Genomic DNA, 27,031 nt, shown 5'->3' with positions numbered 1-27,031 from the left:
GCCTTTGTCACAAATCTGAATCTTTATTGTTCTGAAATAAATGTTAGAAACATAACTCAAAACAAAAGCTTCAATATTCAGTCTCAGGAGAGGTGTGGCTCAATGCCCATCACATGTAACAAGAAAACTTCCTTTAAAAAAAAGGAAAAAAAAGTACTATGAGAAGTCTTTCGTATGAATGAAAATGCACCCTTTGGATTTTTTCCTTGTTTCCTTAGCCTGTGTACACGTGGGTGCCAAAAGGTTTGCATTTTCTTCACATTAGTTCTTGCTATGATGTTTGACGGATTTTTTGCCACTCAACAAATTCATCGAGAAGAACAGGCCCTGGAATAAAGAAGAAGTTTTTGTTAGGATTCAGTGAACTCATCCGTGCAACGACAGAACACACTGCCCACAAGCTCTGCGTCAGCGCTGAGGACGGACCCTCCGCTGCCCCAGGGGTTTGCTCCCCGTCCCACTGCTGGACTCACCGGTGCTTGCTTCCCTGTCTTTTCTCTTCAGACAGAAGGGACTTCCCACAATGGGTATTTGCTGCAACTTCCCTCGCAAAGTGAACTCTCCAATAACTAAGTCAAGATTAACCTCTCCCTTTTCTAAATGTTCACAACATTCTGTTACTTAATTATTAAGGAATATGCAAAGTGTTTAATGTAGTATTTCCAGGTTCCCTCACCAAGAAATGTGTAAGCTTGTTGAAGGGGTGGCCGGTAAGAGGACCCAGCAGGAGCCTAAACATTCAGCAGGTGTCTACTCAATAGCCAACCTAAGAACTATTCTACAAAGACATCTGTATAAAGCAGGGGGTACAAACTCATTTCCTGACTGAAGCCAGGTAGGCAGTTTAAATGAACTCACTGTTCTCTCTCTTTCTCTTTTTAAATAGAGGAAAACTCATTGCCAGAAAAAAATATGCTTGCTCTACTTTTCTTAAAACACAACGTTCTGGTGGTCTCTCTTTTTCTCTCAATTTCACAGACATACCTCCCTACTCGAAGATAAGCAGCAGGTAAGCCCGGTAATAAACGACAGCTGAAAAGCAAGCGAGCTGTTGGCATAAACTGTGGGCCAGCAAAGTGGGAAGCGAGTCCAACATGAGCTACTGCTCGGCCTCAGTCACTAATTCCAGGTACAGTTTTGTCAGATTTTCTGATTTTTCAAACAAATCTGGAAGCTTTATTTTTATGCAAAAACTCTTAATTTAAAGGTTGACTCAAAACACACACGAATATATACATCTGCAGGCCACATATAGTCCTTAGGTTGCCAGCTTACTGCTGCTGGTATTGTTTCTAAAAGTATTATTAAATGATTTACCATTCTGTAGGGAGATATATATATATATATATGGAGAAACAAAGTTAGCCCTTCTTTAAATAAGTCCACATTTCAATTCATGTTTATCGGAATGTGTCTTACCACCCTTCCCAACACTAACACAACACACGCAACCAAACTGGAGGTGGAAATGGAAAACCTGTACCGTTTTAGAGAATGTGGCTTACCTAACTTATCATTACTTCACAGATCTGTTTTAAAACATTCTGCCCTTTCCACTGAAGAATATTGACTGATAGCTTGAATGACTAAAAAGTTATATTTCTTTTTTTTAAGAGATTTTATTTGAGAGAGAGAGAGCACAAGACAGAGCAAGAGCGAGTGGAGGGGGAGGGGCAGAGGGAGAGGGAGAGAATTTCAAGCAGACTCCATGCTGAACATGGAGCCCAACATGGGGCTCGATCCCACAACCCCAAGATCATGACCTGAGCCGAAATCAAGAGTTGGACACTTTAACTGACTGAGCCGCCCAGGCGCCCCTGCGGCAAGATTTTATAATATACTGCTCAATCTAAGCTCTTGGTCTACATTCTACACCTGCTTTCCCCACACTTTCCACATTATTAAATAATAAGTTATTGCTAAGAAGTCTAAATCCTTTACGGCAATGCTATACAAATGTATATTCTCATCTAAGAGTTGTTAAGAATTTTATTTTCATAGGAAAACATACTTACAAGCACCATCTTCATCATAGTTACTAAGATCAGCATGGACAGTCCTGCTGAATTCTAATACGTTGTACCACTGATCTTTGTTCATAACACGATACTTTGATTGCTGTAGAAAATGATATAAATATTTTGAATACAGAATAAGCATTATTTATTAGGACTTGACTTCGATAAACCCAGTTGTAACATTTTTTGTGATTTCGTCTTAAAACACTTACTGCTCTTTAAATTATTTGTGCTTCTAGGAGAAATCTCAGGGGCATTTACATGTTAACATTATCCAAGTTACGTTTTCCTTTATCTTTCCTTCATTCTAGAGAAATCACAGGAGCATGGAAGGTACTAAGAATTAGGGTAAAAGTCGATGTCCACCTATGTAGATGTTTGTGGAACCACCATTGAACTCAAGACCGACAGCCTACCCTGGACACACCGCGTCCCCTCCTGTGGCCCCCAGAACAGCCCTTCTTCACTGAACTTTCCTGTTCAGCCACGTTTTGAAGTTGGCATCTTTGTAGGCAGTAAAAGAGTACTGGCCTGGGTTCAAACCCCACTTCTCCACTTACTTGGGTGACCCTGCGAGCATTATTTAACAACAGAGCCCATTCCTTCATTTGCTGAAGGGGGATAAAACATAATTCAAAACAGTGTTATAAAGATTTAAAGAAACACTGCAGGTCGAACACCCTCTACGTAACAAGCACTGAAAATATTTAGTTCTCTCAGCTCCCTTTAGAGGTGAATACTTTTACACTCAGTTCTATTTATTTTTGCCCAAAACTACTAACAGGAGGAAGATTGATAACATCCATCAAAAACATCTACTTCACTAGCCTTCATTACGCCCATTTTATTAAGCTTAAAGATTTAAGTGTACATGAAACCCACTTACTTAAGTCCTTTCCATAATATTGCTTCTTTCTTTCTTTTGTTTTAAAGATTTTATTTATTTGTCAGAGAGAGAGAGGGAACACAAGCAGGGGGAACAGCAGAGGTAGAGGGAGAAGCAGGCTCCCCGCTGCACAAGGAGCCCGATGCGGGGCTCGATCCCAGAACCCAGGGATCATGACCTGAGCCGAAGGCAGACGCTTAACCATCTGCGGCACCCAGGCGCCCCATATCATTGCTTCTTATCAGAAGCTTTAAACAAAATTACTCCAAGGAATTTGCTATGATAATCAGCTTTACGAGAAATCATTTTCAAAGCAAAAAGAAAAAGTATATATACTCCAGAAATGGTGAGCGGCATACTAAAAAAAACTAAAACTGAAAAGGCACAAAAACAGATAGAAAACCAGAGAAAGCAATGGAAAGAAGAACAGTATCTCAGAACCACTGCTGGTGGTGGGTGCTACGTTAAACCTTCTAAAAGAATACTTTCTCCATGAATTCAGCATACATTCTTTACTCATCAGTACATTGAAGTACAGGATTATAGCCATTCTCATATCCGTGGGCATAAGATATTTTAATTCTAATTATTTAGATTGAACCTAAGTGAAAAGTAAAATTTTATTATTACTACAACTGGTTCCCTTATGTAGATTTCAGCCTAAGATCTTGTATTAAAGAAACCTAATTGGGTTGCCTGGGTGGCTCAGTTGGTTAAGCGTCTGCCTTCGGCTCAGGTCATGATCTCAGGGTCCTGGGATCGAGTCCTACATCGGGCTCCTTGCTCAGGGGGGAGTCTGCTTCTCCCTCTCCCTCTGCTGCTCCCCCTGCTTGTGCTCTCTCTCTGACAAATAAATAAATAAAATCTTAAAAAAAAAAGAAAAGACACCTGATTTAGAAGCTTGATACTTATATACGAGCATCAACTCTCTTCTGCCAAAAGTCCAGGAAACTAATTCTGCACGAAGAACGTCTTTGTTAAAACGTATTTCTTGAAGGTTACTTTTTTTATGGGAGGGATGCAGGGCTGGAATCCAAGTATCTCATGTACAGAATGTATTAATGAACATGAACCTGCGTCTAAAAATGACAACATATATGTACACACTTTAACAGAAACTTTTTACTACTTAAGCAGATTTTTTTAAAAGCACAGTATTTAAAAATCTATTTGTCTTTCCTCAACTAAAGGTTTATTTTCAATCAGAGTAAGTTTTAAAATCAAAATTTAAATTTAATATTCATCAGATTAGTATTTTCAAAAAATGTAAGAACATACACACCTCCAGGTACTGGTAAAATACTGAAAACAATGGCCATGTCCTTCCAAGCAGAAGAGCTAGCATAGACTTAGCGGTATCAATATCAAGGCTTCTCTGATCTTTATCCTAAAACATAAGGAAAAATTCTCCTGAGGGTGGTTTCAAGATTAAAAAAAAAAAAAGTTAAAATTACAAAACATGGAAATTCTACCTACCCTTGCAAAATCAAAGGCATATCTGTAGATATTCTTAAACGAAGAAATATCATTCAACTGTGAGCGCAAAAAGTCAAATTTGTTCTGTAACTTTTCTGTGCAGTCACACCTTAAATTAAAAAAGCCAAATACATTATATAATCCAGAAAATTAAATAAAAGCATCTTTAAGGGATTAGAAGAAATGCATTAAGAGAAAAGTGAGTGCATTTATGAAATTAACGTAGGTTTAAAATTCTGATTCACAAATGTAGAGTTACTAACAAACTTGTTGCCTTGTATGTACCAGTGGAATAAAAAAAGGAAAAGGAAAAAAAGAGAAAACCTGGCTATCAGTGAAAGTTCAGTTCAATGACTTTCCTTTTAAAAAATACAACTCAATCAAAAACTCCAGTAAAATCACAAATATCTCTTAAGAAGAGGAGGTATATTAAAATGTGCTTTCACCACATGTGAGGTTAAAAAGACGGCAGAACAAAGGAAATGAATCAGGCCTCTGTCATCTATTTCATTGGAAAGTTCTCAGGCACCAGCTTGGTGAAAAGAGATGACCATGAGTGGTTTTAAAAGCCCGGGATATAACACAGAGAAAATTAACACATTATACTAGTGCTTCGGTCATGAATTCAGATTCCTACATTTTTAGTGACAAAAATCAAGGTCAATAGTGGCAGTACCTGACCTCAAATAAGGTACACACGCAGAAGAGTGCAAACAAGGTATCCATGTTATTTCTAAAGATCAGACATGAAACCTAAAAAGGCCAACAGAGTGCTCCAAGATCTCCACCGGCATCCTGACTCCCCGGGCTGAAATCTGCTGCACTGCTGAGCATGAGTAACGCAAATGGTGCCTTTCGCAAATGGTGCCTTTCACAAACGGCGCACAACGCCTCTCCCCTCCTGCGCACTCTAGCTGTATCTCACCGACGCTTCCCCAGTGCCACAGCTCTGCTCCAGCACATGGTACCGCCTCTACTCTCCTCGAAAGGCGCTCCCTCCAACAGTTTCACAAAATATCACTCACCAACGCCTAACTCACGTTTTGCCACTGCTGACAGATGACCGACTCCCTTCCATTAAATCAGCGTGCCGTCTCCTGTGACCCAGTCTCCCACTCAAAACTGAGTTTTAGTGCTCATCATGTAGCAGACATCTAGCATTCTCAGATTTAACAAAGACCTTCACTATTCTAATTCAACAATGTGACATGTGACTCATAATTTTATTAAGGTGTAAATATTTTGGATACATTTCTAACATTGATTAAACCTTGCATTCCTGGAATAGCCAAACTGGGTAATGTTACCTGTTTCATACACTGCTAGATTTTTTGGCTATGTTCATAAAAGAGACAGGCTTGTCAATTTCATTCTTTCACACTCTTTACTAATTTTGATAACGAGCTCATAGCATAAGCCTCAGAAAAACTAAATGACAATTATTACCCTTTTTTCTGTTTTCTGAAAAAGAAAAAGAAAAGAATTAGCATTTGTCCAAAATCAGCTGAAAAATCACCTGGGTCTTTTCACCAAGGGAAGGAATTTTTAACTCACCATTTTTAATGGTTATAGGATCATTCAGATTTTCTACTTCTTTTTGAATCAACTGATCATTGGCAGTTTTTTGATAATTTATTTCACATCTTACTTAAAGATGATTAAATTTATAACATGTTCTAATTTCCATTACTGTTTATTTTTGTTTTGTTTTTCTTAATCATCTGCCAGAGTTTTCCTAATTTTCTCAATTGTAGCTTTGCTTTCTCTTTTACTAATGTCTGAACATCTTTTTATCTCTTCTTTAGGTTGATCCTTTCTCTAACTTCTGAAATTAGATTAGTTCATTTGGATTGAAGGTTTCTTTCTCTTTTAATGTAACAATTAAGGCTACAGATTTTCCTCTAAGTACAATTTTAGCTTCAGCCACAGTTCTGATGGATATTACTGCTTGGATTACCCACTTGTAAATGGTGCCTCAACAAGATGGTTTGAGAAGACTGGAAGGGTAAGCTTACTAGGTTTAAGAGAGACTGAGAGGAGGGGCTTTGGAGAAAACAAGTAAAGGTGACCCTCGAACAACACGGGTCTGAACTGTGCGGGTCCACTTACATTTTCTTTTCTCTAGTTTACTTTATTGCAAGACTATAATATATAATACCTTTAATGTAAAAAGTATGTGCTATTTGACTGCTCGTGTTATGGGTGAGGCTTCCAATCAACAGTAGGCTATTAGTAAATTAAGTTTCGGGGAAGTCAGAAGTTACACCCGAATGTCTGACTACAGGAGCTCCCACGCCTGCCAACAGTGATGAGGACCTTCCCTCCGACTCCTGCAGAGGTGGTGTGTTGGAGGCAGCTAGCTAAAACGGAATGTTTACATAAGATCCAGAGTTTTAGAACATTATATTCAAAATTTCCAGGTTTCAATAAAAATTCCCCCTTTGTTCAAGGGTCAATTGTATAGACAAATGCTGCCAAAGAATTTGGTTCTAAAAGGGAGCAGAGAAAAGCGACACTTAACTAGTATGGGATGGAGGGGGACAGAAGGTTCGCTTTTCTTTTTTTTATTAGACAAATAACTTCTGCTTTCAGTTAAGATGAAGTAAATGTATTTTTTCCCTTTGTCTCCTGCTAATTCAACTAAAAGCTCTGGACATTAGCTATAAAACAAACATAAGACTGGAAGAATCTGAAAGACTCTGAGGAACAACACAGTGGTGAATTTCCCGGGTTTTCTTTTGCCTTATCTATCCTAGACCTGGATATGAAGGAGTCAGCCAACCAGAATGCCAATGGGGTAGAAAAAAAAAACAAAAACAACAAAAACCTGCTCTCCCTCCTGCAAAAATCAAGCGGCCAAGCAAGAAGAAAACTTTTAGAAAAAACACTCCTCTATTCAACCACCACAGAAAAAGCTGGCTCCACGCCCACCTACATCAGCAAAGATTGGAAGGAGGACTTCAGCAGTCCACCCTCACCAGGACGTGGGAAGGCCCTCCCTTTGACCTCCCGCACTATCAGTGGAAGCCACAGAAAAGCATGGGCTTCCACTCCAGCAGGTAGTAAGGAGCAGTGCCCTGGGGCAGTGTCTGCGGAGACCTCATGGGGTGTGGGACTCTCAGCCTGCCAACAGCAATGAAGGATTCCCTCCTCCTGCTGAGGTGGTGGTAGAGAAGGGTAGCTAAAATAGGAGGTTTAAATAAAATCCAGAGTTTCGTAACATAATCCTCAGTATTTTCAGGTTCCAATAAAAAAAGCACTTGTCATACCAACAACCAAGATGTCAAGCAGAATGTAAAAAGAGCCAATATATGCAAATACTGAAATGACAAGAAATGTTTAAAATGTTTAAAATGATTTGCAGATTTTAAAGCAGCTATTATGAAACTGCTTCAATAAGCAATTATGGACAAAGTAAAACAAATGAAAAGATAGAAAGTCTCAGCAAATAAACAGAAAGTCTAAGAAAAGAAATGTAACATAAAAAAGAACCAAATGGAAATTTCTGAACTATAGAATACAGGGCAGACTTAAACCTTAATGTACCAATAATTATATCATATGTTAAGTTGTCTAAATGTACCAATTAGAAGACAGAGATTCAAAGAATGGATCAAAAAGACCCACAAAACCAAAATGACCCAACAATATGCTATCTAGAAGAAACAGATTTCAAATATAATATAGGCAGATTGAAAGTAAAAGAATGAAAAGTGACACATCATGGAAACATTAACCAAAAGAAAGCGGGGGTAGCTTTATTAATATCAGCTAATGTAGATTTCAGAGCAAAGAAAATGATCAGAACAGAGAGGAACATTATGATAAAAAGGTTGATCCAGGGGCGCCTGGGTGGCTCAGTGGGTTAAGCGTCTGCCTTTGGCTAAGGTCACGATCCCAGGGTCCTGGGATTGAGCCCCACCAGCTTCTCCCTCTCCCACCCGCCGCTCCCCCTGCTTGTGCTCTGTCAAATAAATAAGTAAAATCTTAAAAAAAAAAAAAAAGTCAATCCATCAAGGAGACGAAACAATTCTAAACGTGTGTGCACCGAGCAAAAGAACTGCAAAATATGTGAAGCATAAACTTACAGAAAAGGAGAAAGAAACAAAGACACAATTATTGTTAGAAATTTCAACACCCCTCTGCCAACAACAGATAGAACTAGACACAACATCAGCAAACATAAAGAATTCAACACCATCAACTAACAAGATCTAATGGACACTAACTGAACATGCCAATGAATGACAATAAAATATGTGTTCTTTTCAAGTGTCCACACAACATAAACCATGAGAGACCACAGCCTGAGCCATTAAGAAAACCCTGACAAATATATAAGAACTGAAATCACACAGGCTATGTTCTCTGACTATAACGAAACCAAACTAGAAATAGCAGGAAGATAACAGCAAAATCTCCTTAGAAACTAAACAGACTCCTAAATTATCCGTGGGTGAGAGCAAGTCTCAACGGAAACCAAAAAATATGCTGACCTGAATGAATGTAAGAACACAAGTCAAATTTCCTGAGACACAAAGCAGTACTGAGGGAGAAATTCATACAACTAAATGTAAATATTAGAAAAGAGGAAAAAAATTCTCAATTCATAATCTAAGCTCCTATCTTCAGAATCTAGAAAAAGAAGAGCAAAATAAACCTAAAGCAAGCAGGAGAAAGTAAATTAAGAGCAGAAATCAGTAAGATTAAAAACAGAAAAACAAGAGAAAAATCAATGAAACAAAGAGCGGATTCTTTGGAAAAAAGTCAATAAAACAGACAACTCTCCAGCAAGAATGACAAAGAAAAAGAGAGAATACAAAAATCCCCACTGTCAGGAATGAAACAAAAGATGCCATTATAGACCTGTAGGCATCAAAAGGATATAAATTTGACCACTTAAGACGACATGGACCAGTTCTTTGAAAAACAAAACACAACACACTAACAACACAAAATAATCTGATAAAATTGATCTGAAATAAATAGTAATTTGAGTGGCCCTTTATTAAAAAAAAAAAAAATTCAAAATTTCAAAACTTCTAAAAAAGGTATCTGTAGGTTCCAACAGTTTCGCTGGAAAATGCTACCAATCTCTGAAAACCAATTCTATGCTATATCTTCCAAAAAATAAAATACAAGGAAAAACTCTCTAATTCCTTTTATAAAGCCAGATTTATCTTGACATCAAAACCAATTAAGGCAGTATAAAAAAAGAAACACACAAGAAAAAATTTTAACCATGTATGATGATGGATGTTAACTAGACTTACTGTGGTGATCATTTCCCAAAACACACAAATATTGAATACGTTATGTTATACACCCGAAATGAACAATGTTATGTCAATTATACCCCAAGAAATAAGAAAAAGAAAATAACAGACCAGTATCTCTCATGAATTCTTAACAAAATATTAACGAAAAGAACTCAGCAGTAAATAAAAATAATTATACACCACAACCAAGTGGGATTCATTCCAGGTATGCAAACTGACCAGTATTCAAAAACCAATCATTGTAATCACAACATTAACAGTCTAAAAAAAGAAAAGCTACATGATGATTAGGTGATTTAATGCAGAAAAAGCATTTAAAATATTTCATGTGCATTCATGTAAAAACTCACAGGAAGACATGAGGAGGAGAACTCCCTCAGCTTGATCAAGAGCAACAACCTATAGCTAACATACTTTATACAGGAAGAACCTGAATGCAGTCCCTGAGATGGTGAGCCAGGAAGGGATGTCCACTCTCACCATGCTTACTCAGCACAGTGGCAGAAGTTCCAGCCAATGCAATATGTCAAGGAAAGGAAATAAAAGACATACAAGACTGGAAAAGAAATAAAACTGTCCCCATTTCTCTATTTTATGTTATAATCATATGACATGACTATGTAGACAACACAAGGAAGACAAACATACACAAAACCTTAGAGTAAGTGAGTTCAGCAAGGTCACAGGATGCAAGACAACCACACAAAAATCAAATGTATTAGTAATGAATATATGGATGCTGGAATTAAAAATACAATGCTATTTACAGTGGCTCCAAACAACAACTGAAACATTTACATGTAATTCTAACAAAACGTACAGAATTTGTATGCTGAAATCTATACACAAATGATGAAAGAAATCAAACACCAAAAAGAGACATATCTATCTTGCATATATTCAAAGACCCAAAATGTACAGATTTTGGTACAGATGTCAACTCTCGCCATATTCATTATGCAGTTTAACCAAAATCACAGTAAGATTTTTTGTAGGTAATAAGGAAGATCATTCTAAAATTTTGGGAAAAACTAAGAAATTGGAAAAGCTAAAACAATCTTGAAAAACAATCAATCATCTCAGGTTGCTGGGATGGAGCCCCTCCTTGAGCTCTGCACTCAGTGGGAAGTCTGATTGAGATTCTCTCTGTCCCTCTCCCTCCGACCCTCCCTCTGCTTGTGCTCTCTCTCTAAACAAATACATAAAATCTTTAAAAAAAAAAAAAAAAAAAAAAAAGGAAACAAAATCAGTCAGTGATGTGATTCCAGACTTAGTACACAGCAGCTGTCGTCTAGACTGTGTGGTGCTACCAGAAGGTTAAGACACAGATCAGGAGAACAGAGAACCCAGAGACAGACCCACATACAAGTATGTCCAACTGATACGGTACAAAGGTGCGAAAGCAATTTAAGAAAGACCTTTTTCAACAAATGGACATGTGGAGTAAGTAGAGTTCTGTGGGCAAATAACAAACAAAACCTGCCTCACACCTTTTAAAGAGATGAACTCAAAATGCATCACTAAGTTAAAAGTAAAATATAAAAGATTTAGGGGAAGAATTCTTGGACTTGACACCAAAAGCACAGTTCATAAAAGGAAAAACTGATCAACTGAACTTCATTAAAATTAAAAACTTTTGCTCTGCCAAACGCCTTGGAGAGGACGAAAACATAAACTACAGAGTGGGAGAAAATATCTGCAGACGACATATTCAGTGAAGGACTTCTATCTAAAACATACAGAAAACTCACAGTGAAAAAAATTTATCCATTCACGTCCCTTAGACTCTTTCCTATTTTCCTCAGACATTATAGGTCACCGATTCCTACTTAATCTACATCTACCTCCTTTGTAATTCATCCATTGAGTTTTAAATCTTGAGTATTTTTCACTTTCACAGATTTAATTATGCATCTGAAATCTGATCATCTGATACCGTTCTTCTTTCTTTAAATATATTTAATGTATTTATTTTATGCTGAAATTACGACAATTCAAAATACTAGCCTTAAAGAGTCTAATTCTGAAGTTTAAGATCTGTTTCCCAATATGCTTAGTCATTTTTGATTGATAATTAATGAAAACCGAACCTTTCTCTGCAGAAATTGATGCTTCTGCTTAAAATGTATTCCTATACAGAAGAATCGCTTCCACTATATGCATGAGAATACTATTCACACCTGGGACATTTGTAAAATAGATTTCTGGCTTGTTATACAAATAATGAATTCCAGTTTTCATATGCATGATGAAGAATTTTTGATAAGAATTCTCTCGGGGACATGCCCTTCACTGTACGTAGAAGCAAGCCCAGGCAATCACACCTCCATCTACTGGGTAGGTGTGGTATCAATGACTTAATTTGAGAGTTTTGATCTGATTCTCACCCTACTCAGGTCTTGCAATTTTGTCTCTTATTTGCTATGTGCACCACAGGTTAATGGCCAGACCCTAGGTGACTAGGAATAGGTAGGTAACCTTAAGGTAAATGCCAGCTCCACAGATCCCTATGGTATCACCAGCTCTTGTCATTTCTGGTCTCTAATTATCTTCCCTAATTTATAGTCAAGTCCAAGCATGCTTTTTAAATAGATGCTTTCATGTTTTATCCAGCATTTAAGTGTTTTACATGATAAATGGTTTCTTTGCACATTTAGTCTGCCATATGGCCAGAAAAGGAAATCAAAATTTGGGTAAGTTAACTGTCCAATTTGTCTGGGGCCTAGTTCCTATATATGAAGAAGTGTATAATATATTTCATGGAGAAACAAGAGAAGTTTATTCTTACTATTTATTAAAAATGCATTACCATTTCATTAAGTGGCTTTTATCAGCACAAAAATTCTTCATTATGTGAAAAATAAAGCTTAAATAGCGTCAAAAATTTAGTTAACTTCTACCGGCGGGATATACAAAAAAACAAATTATCAGACTATATGCTCCTATAATGCTGTTTGAAAATTTGGATGTCTTCAGCATCCCCAGAGTGATCAGCTGATAATGGTCAGGGGTACTACATTTTAAGGAGCCACTTACGTGTACGACCTTCCTTGTGTATCTATCTTAAGTAGAGGCCTCATCTTCTAAATCTTTGTAGCTTTCTGAAGAAGTGCTTTTCACATATTTCTTAGTAATGTGAGTCACATTTTCACACAAAATCTCATTCAGAATCTTAATACACTTGAGACTCAGGAAGGCAAATACGACAGAGGATGCTTCCCTACATTCAGAAGTTCTTCCTCTGACCACCACCAGCATTTGAAATCATTCTTCAGGGCCTGGCATACAGAAGCATTCCAAAATTATTTGTTAAGCAAAAGTATGAATACCAAAAAAAGGCCACAAAGTATGTCTTTATTTAATTATAAAAAGTTTCAAAATCCCTACCTGGGGAAAGGTTAGCGGGAAACTGTAGTTCCAACAAAATTATAAAGTGTGTAAGTGGTGACTTACAAGTTACCAAGGAGATAAGAATCCAAGAAATCACAATCTTTTCCGAGTATTTTACATCCCACAGGTACACAGAGCAACAATATTATTTAGGCTGTGGTCTGAATAAGCTTAGGACAGAAAGTGAAGAACCAAGTTTCTAGTCAAACAGAGAGAGACCAGGTGAAATTCCAACTTCTCCATCTGCAGCCGTGTGGCTTCAGGCATGTCACTGATTCTCTCCTCATTTTAACACGCAGGAGCAGGAACAGATAACCGTGAAGCTAACGGAGAATACACGAATTACGTGATTACAACAGTTCTTAGCTTGAGATGCTCCTTCTGAGGCAAATGGCTTTAAAATCCCCTGCACCCTGCTGTCTCTGTCCAAACTACTTCATACCATTCCTAATGGTCTACCTCAATCTCGAGCACAGAAAGAATCTAACAGAACAACGAGCAATCAATGAAAGAAACAAGAGAACAAACTCCCACATTTAGTACCCATACCATAAAGACCGTGAAGGGACCTAGCAAACCCGGTGAGCATACCCAAGCAGTCACTAACACTTCACAATTCTTTTAGTTAACCTAGCCCAAAACAGACTCAGAGGTTAGTAATATCCATACCTCATAACTTGGAAGTTTAGAAAGAACATGTCGCTTGAAGTAAAAAGAAATGCATTACTTCACTAGTACATCATGGAAAGCTAGAGAGAGTTTCTAAATAACAACTAAAAAAAACCCCACAGATTTTAGGGACACTGGCACCATAGGATACCATTCCCCAAGGCCACTGTGGTTAGAATGAGTAGAAACGGGTTTAAATTTCAACATTAGGACTTGGACATTCATTTCCTGAGTACTGCTAAATATCTGATTAGCAAGGGAGGCTTTTAAATTTCTGCTTCTTTAAAGACCTCTAAAATGAGAAGAAATTACCATTTGTGTATTAGATCTACATGAGATTCTCTTCCTTAATTAGGGAAGTCCCAATAAGTATGCTGTGACGCGCTGATATACAACAGAGGAATTTTACTCACCAAGTTCTGTATCTGGGAATTTCTCTAGTAAGATCTACTGACCAAAACTGAACAGCACATCCCTGGGGGTACTTGGAAATGTGGAAAGAGGCATGTGAAATTGTCACGGAGAGCGGAGTGGAAGAATGTGAATGGCCATTAGTCGTCGGGCCCCAGGCGCTAAATGAGTGACAGTCACGCGCTACACACACCACAGCACCCTGGCGACCTCAAGGGAAAGTCAGATAACCGCCCCCATTCCTCTCTCACCTAAATCCAGTCAGGCCGGACCGCGGCCATGACTCCTGCCGGGCCGGGGCTCATGACAGACACCAGAGCGTGTCCAGCTGGGCGTGGAGCAACAGCCATTCCCGGCCCGTGCTGCCCTCCTGCCTCGCCTTCTCCGATCCTAAGCAAGGGCAGGCTCTCCAGAGCTCAATGCTGACGCTCTGCTCCACCAACGGGGCATTTCACCCTTGCTCCACCACCACCGCCAGCTGGCCATGTGAGAAAAGCTCTCCACTCCAGCCCGTGAGCACCCCTGGAGCCCTGCATGCGGGATGCGAGAAGAGGCAGAGGAAGATCCGTACGGAACGAGCTGGGCGCCGCGGGGCAGGGGCGTCGTCATGGGGACGAGGCCCGCGGTGTTCCCAAGGTGCTCACGAGACTGTGACCAGCAGCGTTAAAGCAAGTGCTCTACTGTGAACTGTGTGCTACCTGACGGTCTCCCACTGCCGGCCACAGGGTTTAAGCTCCGTCCACGTCAGCCTGGGCCCTCCGGCACGCAGCTCTTACCCCACTATCTGCAATTCTCTCAATTTTCTTTATGTACCTTTGGATTAGAACCAACCAGACTACTTTCTTCACACGCACGGCTTCCTGTCCCAAGGCTCTGCTCACCATTTCTCTTCAGGAACAACATTTCCTGTATCCTGAACCATCAGAATCCTAATCATACTTCAAGGCCCAGTTCAAAGGATCCACGTCTACAGACCGTCCGGTCTACTCAGCCTCAGTTCATCTCATTAGCAGCTGCGCTTCCCGTCGCATTGCACCTGGCTGTCGGGCGACAGCACGTTCAGCAGAGGGCAGAGCCCGCCGTCTGCTTCGCTGTGGTCAAGGGCGAGGGGCACAGCACCTGCAGAGCACAGGTGTTCTCACCTACGTGTCTACAGATCAAATCCCGTCTGACGGGCAACCTGGCGGTTCCTGAACAACGACGGGAACTAGAGAGCAAAATCCCTAGGACGGATGCGGCGTCAACTGCATCCTCTGAAACCGACAAAATGGCCATTCCGGGCTAATTATACACAAGCTCACACCACAAATTCTTCCACAAAAAACAGAAAGGCAATTCAGACACAAAAAGTAAACAGCTTTAACATAAATGAACGTACAGAAGTATTCTATACAATGACAGATTTTAATTAATCACGGTGGTTAAAGTCTACTGCCCTTGAGCAAAGTCTATGTTTTAACTACCAGGCTGTTTCTACTCCTTAACAGAGCCCTACTGAAGTTTTCTAAGGGTTAAAGTTAATTAATTTGAAACCAATGATAACTACATTAAGACAATTTAGGGACCATTAAATAACTATGCACAGGTTAAATCAAATCCTAGAAATATGAAAAATCTATGAATGGAATCCAGTCTGTGAAGTTTTACATTTTATGACTATATGTATTAAATAAAACCAAGTATACCAGGCAACTATAAAATAAAAAATTAAGACTTCTGTAACTTCTTTTGTCTCTCCTGCTTTAAATTTTAAACTACTGTAGTCTCTGCAAGTTTTTTACAAGAAAATTCAGGGACTAATAAGATTTAGCTAACTGATAAGAAATACTTTGTACTTCACGTAACAATTTAGATCGTGGGGGAAAACACAACTGTTTTCCCAGTCAAGAGCGCTTGCCTAATTTGAGCAGTGGCACAGCTCTACGGCAGAGAGTAAAGCAGAGGGGCAGGCGATCATAAATGAGGGAAACAGATACCTCGGGGTCAATTGTAAGTGTTCAATAGCTGCTTTTATGTTGTGTAGCTTGTGAACTTCCTATAGAAGAGATGTGCTAGTAAAAAATAGGTTCAAGGGTTAAGTCAGTTTCTAGTCTTGTACCCAAATTCATATGCCAATTATTCTAATTATCAGAAATATTTTGTGTTTACACGTTTCTGTTATACAAAGGCCATTTCTATTACGTCAAATTATGCAAAAACAAATAATGAGAAACTTTTTGGTTTAAAAATACATGAACACTTGTTAGCTGGGATATTAAAAAAAACAATATACAAAAAATCAGCAGGAGCAGTACAAAAAGCAGTTATAAGTGCCAAATAAAATGTCTTACAATCAGTAAGCCATGTTACAACTGATATAAATTTCAATAAAACAGAGAAAAACTATGAAAACTAGTTTATATTCTTTGCATACTTGTCTGTATATTTTATCTTTCTTTAGAAAGCTAATTGAAGATTGGATGTTTCCAAAGAATTTCAGAATCAACATCATTTTAATTTGGTATGTTATGACACCTAGATGAATGATGTAATTCAAGCCTGGTTGTAAATACTATGATTCCAAACATTAATAATAGTCCTTTATTTTATAAAGAATGCTAACATATATACAGAAAGACAATGCAATAGGAAGTACAGTATGCTAGACTGGTAATCTGGAAATTTAAATTCTAGGTCCTAGCTGGGCCACTAAATAGGTGCATAAACCTTGGCAAACGTTTTGTTCACCTTTCCGAGTCTGACTCCTTATCTCACCTATAAATAATTGAAATTACAGGGTTGATTTTATGTTCTATTCTAGAAATTGTAATTTGGCTCATATAAGCAAAGGTTTTTACCTAAATATGTAAGAAATATCTACATGTTAATACTGGTTAAAAAGGAGAATTACAAAGCATTGCATGTTGAAAATTCAAGTATAAAAGTTCAAGTTCTGTTTGAACAGATACACTTAAAAAAGTAACTGTGGTATTCTGAAATTTAAGGACACACAAACAAGTAGTAAAGAACAGTAAATGTGTTAAAAAAAAAAAAAAAAAAGCATAACCCACAACAGGAAACCACATGGCTAATTAATCCCCAGTTTTTGGCTCAAAAGTATTATAAATTAATGTTTCCTCTATTTTAGAATGTTGGTAATTAGTAACATCCTGCATGAACATTAGGAACATGACATAATTTAAAAATAACACATAATTACTGATTCTGAAACTAAGCACACTTTACTCTGGAAGGTCAAAATCACATGATTTTTATACAGAAGCAATTCTGAAACCTCATGAAAGAGTTCCAAGGCAGCATCAGAGAGTGTGTAACAGGAACGTGGCTAGGGGCTGCACGGGAGCCTCACAACCTTTCTACTTTTCTTCTTTGTCAGATTAATTTGGCAAAAAAGAAATAATAAAAGTGCCATGTAACTCTATCTTCAAATATTTTCTCAAAATCAAGCATAAAATTGCAGAGGAGAAGAGGCCCCAGAGTTTAGGACTGCCCCGAGAACAGACTCCTTACAAGCAAAATTCTATATTCAGAGAAGGAAATCCCTTATTGCTCAATCTGTGGGTAAATAACTTTGATCACAGACCTCTAATTCACCCACTAAGAGTCAATGATTTTAATAAAACTGTGATGAGGTTCTCAGAGAATATGAAAAATGGGGTAACTGTTCATTTTGCAAAGACCACAATATAAATTTTGTCAATCCCTAACTGATTGTTACAGATCAAACCAATTTGATTACTTTAAGGTGAAACCTTACAACTAAAAATTATGAAGCACAAAATATCAATTAAGATCTTCAAATAGGCCATCAAATTTGTTTTTTAAAAAAATATCTTACTGTAATGAAGTCATCCCCTTTAACCATTCTTCCTTGGTAAAAAATCCCATGCTTTCAGCCTCCAATTTCCACGCTAAAACTAACATAATAATCTGGAAAGAACAGAACATAAAGGATAGGGGAAAAGTCAGCACAGAGATAATCATGTCTATATTTATCATGGAGAGCATTTTTATACAACTATTTCCATCCTTCAACTATTAAAGAGTACAACCTCTGGAATTATTAACTCCAAAGAAATTTAGATGGGCCAATTTCTTAAAAGTAAAAAGTTCTAACCAGTTTCTGAAGGTAGAATCTCTCTCACTCTATTACAAATGACATTTGTATCAAGAAAGAGAACATGTGCCCAACTTAAATTGATTAAAAATACTAATGACAATCTATAGTATTAAATATGAAGAAACAAAACCCTGATATAAGATTAAAGTGTCCCGAATTTTAGAAATTTATAAATATGCTATACCCCACTTGTATTCCATTCTACTTAGAAATAAAACATACATTTTCAGGTTCAACACCAATGTCTTCACAAAATTTTTCCATTCCTTCTGGCCCTACAACTTCATCAGGACCTTCAAAGACAAAAATAATTTATATATTTTATTGTTATAATTTAATATCAACATAAAACATAAGCCAATGTACTAAAGGCATCTATGAATATACCGTAACATTTTTTGTAAATAACAAAATTTGAATTTTGACAGATCTTTGATAAAGTATAAATATTTGCTATACGATTTAAAATGTAAAATTTTTGAAATATTCTTTAAACACATTACAAAATGAAATTAAGGGGAAAAATGAAGTAGCATTAATATCAGTCATTTGTTTGTACAGTAACTTGAACCTATGCATTAAAAAAAAAATTTACCGAGAGCCTTCTCTGAAGAAAATTTTTCGCAATGCGTAAACATAAAGAACCATAAGAAATTTTACTAGAATGTGTAGGACCAGCCCACAACTCAAGACGGTAATCAGAGAATACCTGCTTTCTTACTAAAACATAAGGTCACTTATTACCCTTTTGAAATACAACCAAATAAAATTTAATACTTTAAAAATATACACAATTTTGAAAATAGTAACTTAGGAAAATTACTTTCCTTATCATCTTGGATCTAAAATAGACAGCAAAGCATCAATTATGCCACCTTAATATAGAAACAAAAGTTTAATCCCTCAATTAGCTTATGTTTATCATTTGTCCAAAAATTAATGATACTTAGCTAGTTTCTTATTTTTCTCCCTTAGTACCACTAAATAATCAATACACCAATTCTCCTATTTCTTTATTCCATCAGTTTCTGAAAAGATAGTGATTACATCATTGCTAGGTCTCTTTTGTAACTCGCTAACAAATCTGTGACAACATGGATGGACCCAGAGAGCGTTATGCTAAGTGAAACAAGTCGGAGAGGGACAGATAACATATGATGTAACTTATAGGTGGAATTTACAAACAAACAAGCAAAAAAACCCAGACTCATAAATACAGAGAACAGGTTGGTGGTTGCCAGAGGCAGGGATGGGGGGTGGGAAAAACGGGTGAAGGTGGTCAAAAGGTACAAACTTCTACTTCTAAAATAAGTAAATTCTGGGATGTAATGTACAGCATGACGACTACAGTTAATAATACTATATTAAAAGTTGCTGAGAGTAGATCTTAAAAGTTCTCATCACCAAGAAAAAAATTTGCAACTATGTATGGTGATAGATGTTAACTAGACTTATAGTGATCATTTTGCAATGTATACATATGTCGAATTATGATGCTGTGCATCTGAAACTAATGTCATATCTCAATTAAAAAAGACTGAGTTATCTAAAATAATTACGAAATATGACAGAAATATGTTACCACATTTGATTTTTGAAAACATAGTCTTGAAATATTAAGGTAGCCAAAAAAACCCTGTTTTCTTTCTTAAGGACTTATAAAACTCCTGCAGCTTTATTAATCACAGACCAGACCATGGCTACTCATCGGTGATGGCGCTATACATCATCATCAGTTCCCAAGTACAACACGAAGCCAACGGCCAACGGTTTCTTCTTCACAGAAGAGTAGAGCCATCCAGTATGTGGGCCAATATATTCTTGCTGCTTCAGATGAGATCTAGGCTGCTAAGACGATGTAAAAATATGGTCCGAAACCAAAAGCCTTATTTAATTTTCTGGTTTAAATAAGTACTGCAGTTATTTATGCAGTGAGGTGTTAAAAGGTGAGAGGGGTGGTAATTATAGGACACCTTCACTTCCTAATATATATTTGGAGGATTTTTTATGAGAATGTGGTAATTATGTAATTTTAAAAGCATACATACACAATAAAGCTGTTAAAAATATAACTGAATATGTATCCTTATATATGGTTTGGTTGAAAGTAAAAATTAGATAAAAAATTTAATGGAAGGACACAAAGTTTTTCTTTAAGCCATGACAAAAATGTATCATAAATTTTTCCTATGAAAAAGAAAACTGACTTGCCCTCAAAGCTGCCATCATTAGTAATCAGAAGAGAGAGCTGAAGAGTCGTGTCAAGAAGTATCAGTTACTATCATAAAATACAGCCTTCCTAGAAACTGCGGGACTAGTTAGTGGTTAACATTTGATGAGAATCAAATCATATTCTGTTATATGTATATATAAGACATACACAAGACCCTTCTGTAAATGTTAAGTAACTTTCCCAAAGCAATGAAAATAATCACAAATCTAACTCTAAAACAAGGTCAATACCAAATGTTCTTTTCCTGGACTGCATAATGTTAGTTCTACTTACTGAAATACACTCTTCCAATAAATCTACTCTGCAGCTGAATTTAACTCTTCAGGCTTTCCACTCAATTTAAGAAACTATGGGAATGATTTAGTTCACTCTACCAGCTGGCAGAACTTTATTAGAAGTTAGCCATTCTATCCTGTTTTTTGGGTTCTTTGTAAGATTTTAAAAGTGCCTTTTCACTTTCCATGCTTTTATGCAGTAATATGACCCCTGTATTACTGAGTCCTTGCTAATGTAAATATCACTCAAGATGAGAGGTCTTGTGAAACAGCAAAATCATCAGGCTTAACACACATCACCTATGATATCATATTAACAAAATTAGTGGTAAAATATTTTTAAAAGTAAAAAAAAAATCAATTGTCTTTTTTTTATAACCATAGAATGTTTCCAGTGGTGTTTGCAGAGTCTAAAACCATGCCAGCCATAGCAGATGCTCAGGAAACAAAAACTGTGCTCAATGAATGACACAGCACCTTCAACATGAGCTACACAGGCGCTATCCTGTTAATCGTGAGACAGAACTGTCGAAATCCACAACCAGGCAATCTAATGCTGTAATGCTATTACTCTGTTAATAAGAACTTACATTTATGGAGTTCTGACTACATTCCAGGTACTGCGCTAAGTGCTTTACATATATTATTCTCAGACAGGCCCAATGACTGTCTCCATTTTAATAAGGGATATCCCCATTTTAGACAGAACAGTGACTGATTATTTGGTAAATGACTGGTTCTTCCTTGTCAGTTAGGTCTCTGCCCAAAGTAATGTCTAGAGAGGCCTTCTCTAATCACCCTACTTGAAAGTCCATCCAAACTTTCTACTTTCTATCCTTATACCTCACCATATTTTTACTTTTACAATGCTCCACGAACTAGAATTGTCTTGCCTACTTACCTATTTACCGTCTGTCTTCCCAACCACAAGGCAAGTCCCTTGAAGGCAGGGATCTTGTCTAACTTGTTCACTACGATATCCCTGGCACTTACCAGTGCCTGATGCACATTGAATGCTCAATAAATATTTACTGAATGACTCATTCAATAAATGACATAATGTAAATTACCCTCAAGTGCATTTACTAATTCTTTTTGTATAACGAAAATTAGTTGCCATATACATATTTAAAAAAAGAAATTATAAGATAGTAGTAATTAAAAGCATAGGCTCTGCAATCAGAATGACCAAACTTTGAATCCTGGCTCTTGTCACTGTATGATCTTGGACAAATTACTCAATCTAAACCTCGGTTTTCTCATCTATAAAAAGGGATAACATCACCTACTTAACAGAATGACTGTTAGGAAACATTATATAATTAAGTATGATTTTTGAAATAAAGACAGCAATTATTATGCTGGCTACTACAAAAATGCTAGTATAGAAAATAAATGTTGAGCTAATTAGAATATTATACTACCCACGAAAGTCCCAAGGAGAGGAAATACAAATAAGCATGAAAGAAAAAAAGTGGACTAAATTATGGTATCTCTTTATAAGTGAAATAAGGTGAGTGACCTTTTGATTCTATATCATGAATTCCAGTAAAACTGGCATTTTGAATAATGGGTCAACATTTAAATGGAGGTCAGCAAGAAATGAATTCCCTTCATTTAATTTGGGTTAGACATTGTCTTGGGATGCGAGTAATAGCAGTTTTTTTGGTCTAGAAAGAACCTGTTCTGTTACTAAACAATTTTTAAATTATACTTTGGGGATCCCTCAGCTGGTTCAACAGTGAAGATGCTGTCCCCCATCAATAGTCTTACTTTCCATAGTTAGCCTAAACTTATACCTCAAGTTCAGAGTATACTTTAGACCTTAACTGATCAGCACTAAATATGAGTGTGACGGCATGTACACGGTTTTATTTTAAATGCTAAGAATGAGAGTGGTAACAGGAGGAGGGAGAAGCTATAAAATCATTAATTCCATAAGACCAAAACTATCCTGAAGGAGAAAAAAATGTTTTCATACATGCTTAGGAGAAAGTAATAAATGGGAAACAAATATTCTATTTCATATGTGTGCTTAACGGTGATGTCTCCTCCCTGGCTCTGACTTTCACCCCCAGGCTACAGCTCCACCCCAGGCCCAGAGCTTCCAGCACTTACAGGATTTAGCTTCAGTTAGCTCCTTCCAGAAGCCCTTCCCTGACACTCCCAAGGCTGGGTGACATGTTCCTCCTCTGAACTACTATCACAGGACATCTAATACAGCATTTATCACACTGTAGTAGTTTAGTCGGTTTACTTTCTGATTCATTACTGCATTTCTAGTAGAACTGAAGGGGGCTAACCAGCAATGATTAAGGGACAAATGTGTTGCGTAATGACAGATTTGAATCTTAAATCTTTAACTATGCTTCCCCCAAAGTTTCAGAAAATGTCAGTTTAGGTTCAGAAAATTTTCAATAAAATATGGAAAAGAAAACTAAGAACTATATAAAGCATAAAATGTTTTATTATATACTTTGTGTTTTCCAGACTATTAAGTCTACTTTAGCTAATGGACATAAACCAATAAATGTATGTTTACAAACTGTATCAATAGTAAATGAGTTTCACCCCTCCCACTAAATATATACTGAATTACATATTTAAAGAAATATCATCCTGACATGGCACCAAATTCTTAGTCTACCTATAATCCTCAGTCTTGACCCTGATCCCAGGACACAGCACTAACACATAGCAGGCCTGCAATAAATGATTTGTTAATGAACCAAAAAAATTGTTAAAGCATGTGACTGATATCTTCTTATATTAATTTCATTACCTGCATACTCATAAAACCAAGCCAGGCACTTCTTGCTTGAAAAATGTTCCTCTCCACTTATTAGTCTAGCAGGGGGTTGGGATCTGCAATAGCTTAGAAAACACACAAATGCCTAAGAATTTTATCAAGTCTCAACTTTCAGTGAAAAGCTAAGTTCAATATGAACTACTTCAATTCAAAGTAAACAAAGTACTTTTTTTTTTTACAGCTGGTATTACAGGAAAAAATCAGAGTTGTTCAGTATTTGCAATTTGAAACAGTAGTGTATACGTAAAATTTTCTTGCTAACAAAACCCAAATGCTACTTTGCTCACTATCAAAATCCAAAAATATCACCTAAAATCATTTCCCCAGATTTCAAATGACCACATGGAAGTTCAACCTAATGGTCTCAAGACGACACTAGTAGTTGGGAAAGTATTAATCTTTATAGTGATTCTTCTGCTTTGTATGGAAATTGTATTTGTGTATAATATGCATGCATTTGAAAACAAAATCTTATAAAATATATTTTGATACTTAATGAGCCAATATTTTTTAAAAATCATATATTAACAGCTGTTTATTTATCATCTGCCAAACTTAAATAGGTATTTAAAGACAGAAGATGATTTAGGACCCAAGAGTATAATTAAATCCCACAGATTAAAAACAAAAGGTAACTGTAAATATGAAAATAATTGTACAAATAATTGGGCCAAAGCTATTTAATCCCAGAGCCTATCTCTTTCACAAATCACTAAAGGTTGGGAAGTTCATAAATGGTCTTTAGAATTTAATGAACTTCAAGGAGCTCAGAGAGTTACACCACCACAATGACCTAGAAAGGCTACAACTCTAGCTACTGAGTAATGTCATAAATAAGGGTACCATATTTAACATTTTAAGTTGATAGAGCAAAATATCACCGGAGTTTTAACAACACTGACTGCTTGGCTATTTTAATGTGCTTCATTTAAATAATTTTGATATGTTATGCACTTAAGACGTCTACAAGTTAGAGTAATAAAAAACTAACTTGCATGTTTCATAAAACTATGAGCTGGTGGAATGGCGCTGTCACATTCTAGTGTGTCACCAAGAGCTATAAGAAAACCTTATCATCTCTCACACTAATAGCCCCAAAATACCCTCAGCGAAAAAGTAAAAAATTCCGTCAGCTAGGAAGGGAAGAAAGATGCAGACCAAGTAAACTGGCTCCCTCACCTCCGAAGCAGCTCTCTGTAAGGAGGGCTGTCATTACCTGTCTAGAACGCTGACTACAGTCCTCTGTAAATGGCAGCATCCGAAGTTGTTCCATCAAGTGCCAACGGTGATACCGTCAGACACCCAACGAGATTTAGAAAAGAGCCACTTCTCACACCTAAATTGCAATGATTTCGTGCAGCACACACGTTGCTGGGATGCCTCCTGACACGCTACAGTGGGATCCAAGAGCTCTAATTATGGCTCTGCTCTGGCTTCTTTTTCTCCAAGAGGATACTGAGCAACCTAAGTCCCAATTTATTAATATCTATACCGAGAGCCAGCAGCATCTTGAATGCTAGAAAATAAAACCGCAAGCAGGGCCTTTCCAACTCTGCACGCAGGGACTTGGCGCAGGTGGACGCACTACCCTTCCAGGAGAGGGGCTTCCTGCTGGGATCTTCTGGCTTTGACCCCTCCAAAGACTCCATCTGGGGGCCAATTACAGCACAGGGAGCTTCGCTTCCTACCCCCGGCGGTTGTCAGGTCGACATTACCCGAGCTCCGCTCCCTTCCTCGCACGCTACAGAGGTTCTAGAAGTGACCCTTCCGCGGACCTGGACTCACTTGCAGGTGTGGACGAACGTCGGGGCGGGGACGAAGCGAGTAGGGGACCAGGGGCAAGGGGCGAGGGCGCAGCTGCCGTGCGCAGTCCCGTCTCCCCACCCCCCAGGGCACGCAGAGCCGAAGGTGAGGCGACTCCCGCAGCCCCTCCCGGGGCGCACACGCCGAGCACGAGGTGCAGTCGGGCGCAGAGCGTCGCGGGGTCCTGCGCCCAGCAGCCGCCCTTCTCGGGGGGGCTCGCCTCCCCAGCCCGAGCCCCGGAGCCCCGGAGCCCCGGCCCGCCTGCTGCTCCTCTCGCCGCCCAGCAAAGGAGGGAAGACGGAAGGGGGGGGGAGGTGATACCTGGAGATTTTACACTTTTTGAGGCCTCCGTCTTCCGCCACTGCCGCTGCCACCCCAGGGGATTTTCTCTTCTTCTTCACCGGCATCTTCCGCCCTCCCCGGCAGGGCGGCCAGAGGAGCCGGGGCAGGGGGTCGCTGTCCGCCGGAGCCGCCTCAGTGCTGGCAGCCGGCTCCCAGACACAGCAGCAAGCGGAGGAGCAGAGCCGCCAGCCCGCGGCAGAGCGGCCCAGCGCGGCCGCCGCCCGCGCCCGGATCTCCGCTCCGTCTCCTCTGCTCGCGGCCGGGGGCACTCCTCGCCGGTGGATACTGCGGCTCGCTCGCACCGGGAAGAGAGAACGCGGACAGCGCGGCACCTCCAACACTCACACACTCCGCGAGCGAGAGGCTCGCTCTGACCCGGATGCGGACCGCCCCGGGCCGGAAGTGACGCCAGCGCGGCGCTGGCCGCCGGCAGGGGCGTGGCCGTGCGTGGCCGTGCGTGGCCGGGCCCGACGCTGCGCGGGGACTGAGTGGGCCGGTGTGGCCGCGGAGCGGGCAGGGTCGGCCTTCGCCGGCCCAGCGGCCACCGTGGGTCGCCCGGGTGCCCCGGCCTTTCTCACGGAGCCTCCCCCGTCCCTCGTGCTGGGGGGAACCCCTAGTCCTCTGCGGCCCAGAGCGAGCCGCGGGGCACCTGCCGCGCGGGGCTGCCCGCCGCTCCGGGCGCGGCCTGGAGCCCCGGCTGTCGCTCTCCCGGCTTCCGCCGCCCTCGCCGTCCAGGTGAGGGGCACCCGCTGGCGGCCGACCTGGCGAGGAGCCCCCCCCCCACCGCCGCGGCGGCGGAGCGCCTGCTCCTAAAGGTCACTGCCGGCGGGGGTGCACCCCGCTGCGCGGCTGGGTCGCGGACGACTCGGGGTCCCGACGTTCAGCCCCGGGGGCGCGGCTCCGGAGGCCCCGCCCGCTCGCCGGCGCGGGACGTGCCGTGGCCTTAGTGCCGGGGGGACGGCCCCGCGCCGCGCGCGTCCGTGCCGCCGGCCCGCAGTCGGCTCGCTTTGCGCGCAGCGCGGCTTTTCCTGTGGAGCTCGCACAGAGTGGTCGTACAGCAGTGTGCTGTCCTGTCAGCCTCGCGTCTTCGCGCTCCGTCCGCGTTGTCCCGAACGCTAGGGTTTCTCCGTATTTTTTTGGCGGAGCAGTGCTCTGTTGTGATAGACACGGATGTGTCGCCCACAGCTTCGTTGCCCGCTCACGGGTTGGTGGGCGTTTGGGTCGTTTCCATGTCCGGGCCGCGGGGGTGAAGAGCTTTCTGAGCCGGTGTCTGGCCCCTTTGGACGCGGAGCTGACCCTCGGACGGCGCGGGCTGGAGCG

General features: G+C 39.6%; 1 protein-coding gene across 3 annotated transcripts; it reads right to left on the bottom strand.

Moving 5' to 3' along the window:
- DCUN1D5 (defective in cullin neddylation 1 domain containing 5) lies at positions 1-26,092 on the bottom strand. 3 transcript variants are annotated; one of them, XM_006741296.3, is made up of 8 exons: positions 25,691-26,092; positions 23,540-23,631; positions 18,472-18,542; positions 17,968-18,059; positions 4,381-4,489; positions 4,187-4,291; positions 2,016-2,118; positions 1-327 (listed from the first exon to the last, which is right to left on the bottom strand). In XM_006741296.3, the coding sequence occupies exons 1-8, from the start codon at positions 25,774-25,776 to the stop codon at positions 272-274; spliced, it is 714 nt and encodes a 237-aa protein (XP_006741359.1). In that variant the 5' UTR covers positions 25,777-26,092; the 3' UTR covers positions 1-271. The 3 variants fall into 3 exon arrangements, with proteins under 3 accessions (XP_006741359.1, XP_030892596.1, XP_081655707.1); XM_031036736.2 differs by lacking the exon at positions 23,540-23,631 and having other exon boundaries at positions 25,691-26,090; XM_081799581.1 differs by lacking the exons at positions 17,968-18,059; positions 23,540-23,631 and having other exon boundaries at positions 25,691-25,735.
- Positions 26,093-27,031: the final 939 nt, after the last annotated feature.

Source organism: Leptonychotes weddellii, chromosome 11, assembly GCF_054177405.1.
Source record: "Leptonychotes weddellii isolate Sample4059 chromosome 11, ASM5417740v2, whole genome shotgun sequence".
Taxonomy (NCBI): domain Eukaryota; kingdom Metazoa; phylum Chordata; class Mammalia; order Carnivora; family Phocidae; genus Leptonychotes; species Leptonychotes weddellii.
Note: the sequence above shows the minus strand (reverse complement) of the source record. Positions and strands in the feature narration are given on the sequence as shown.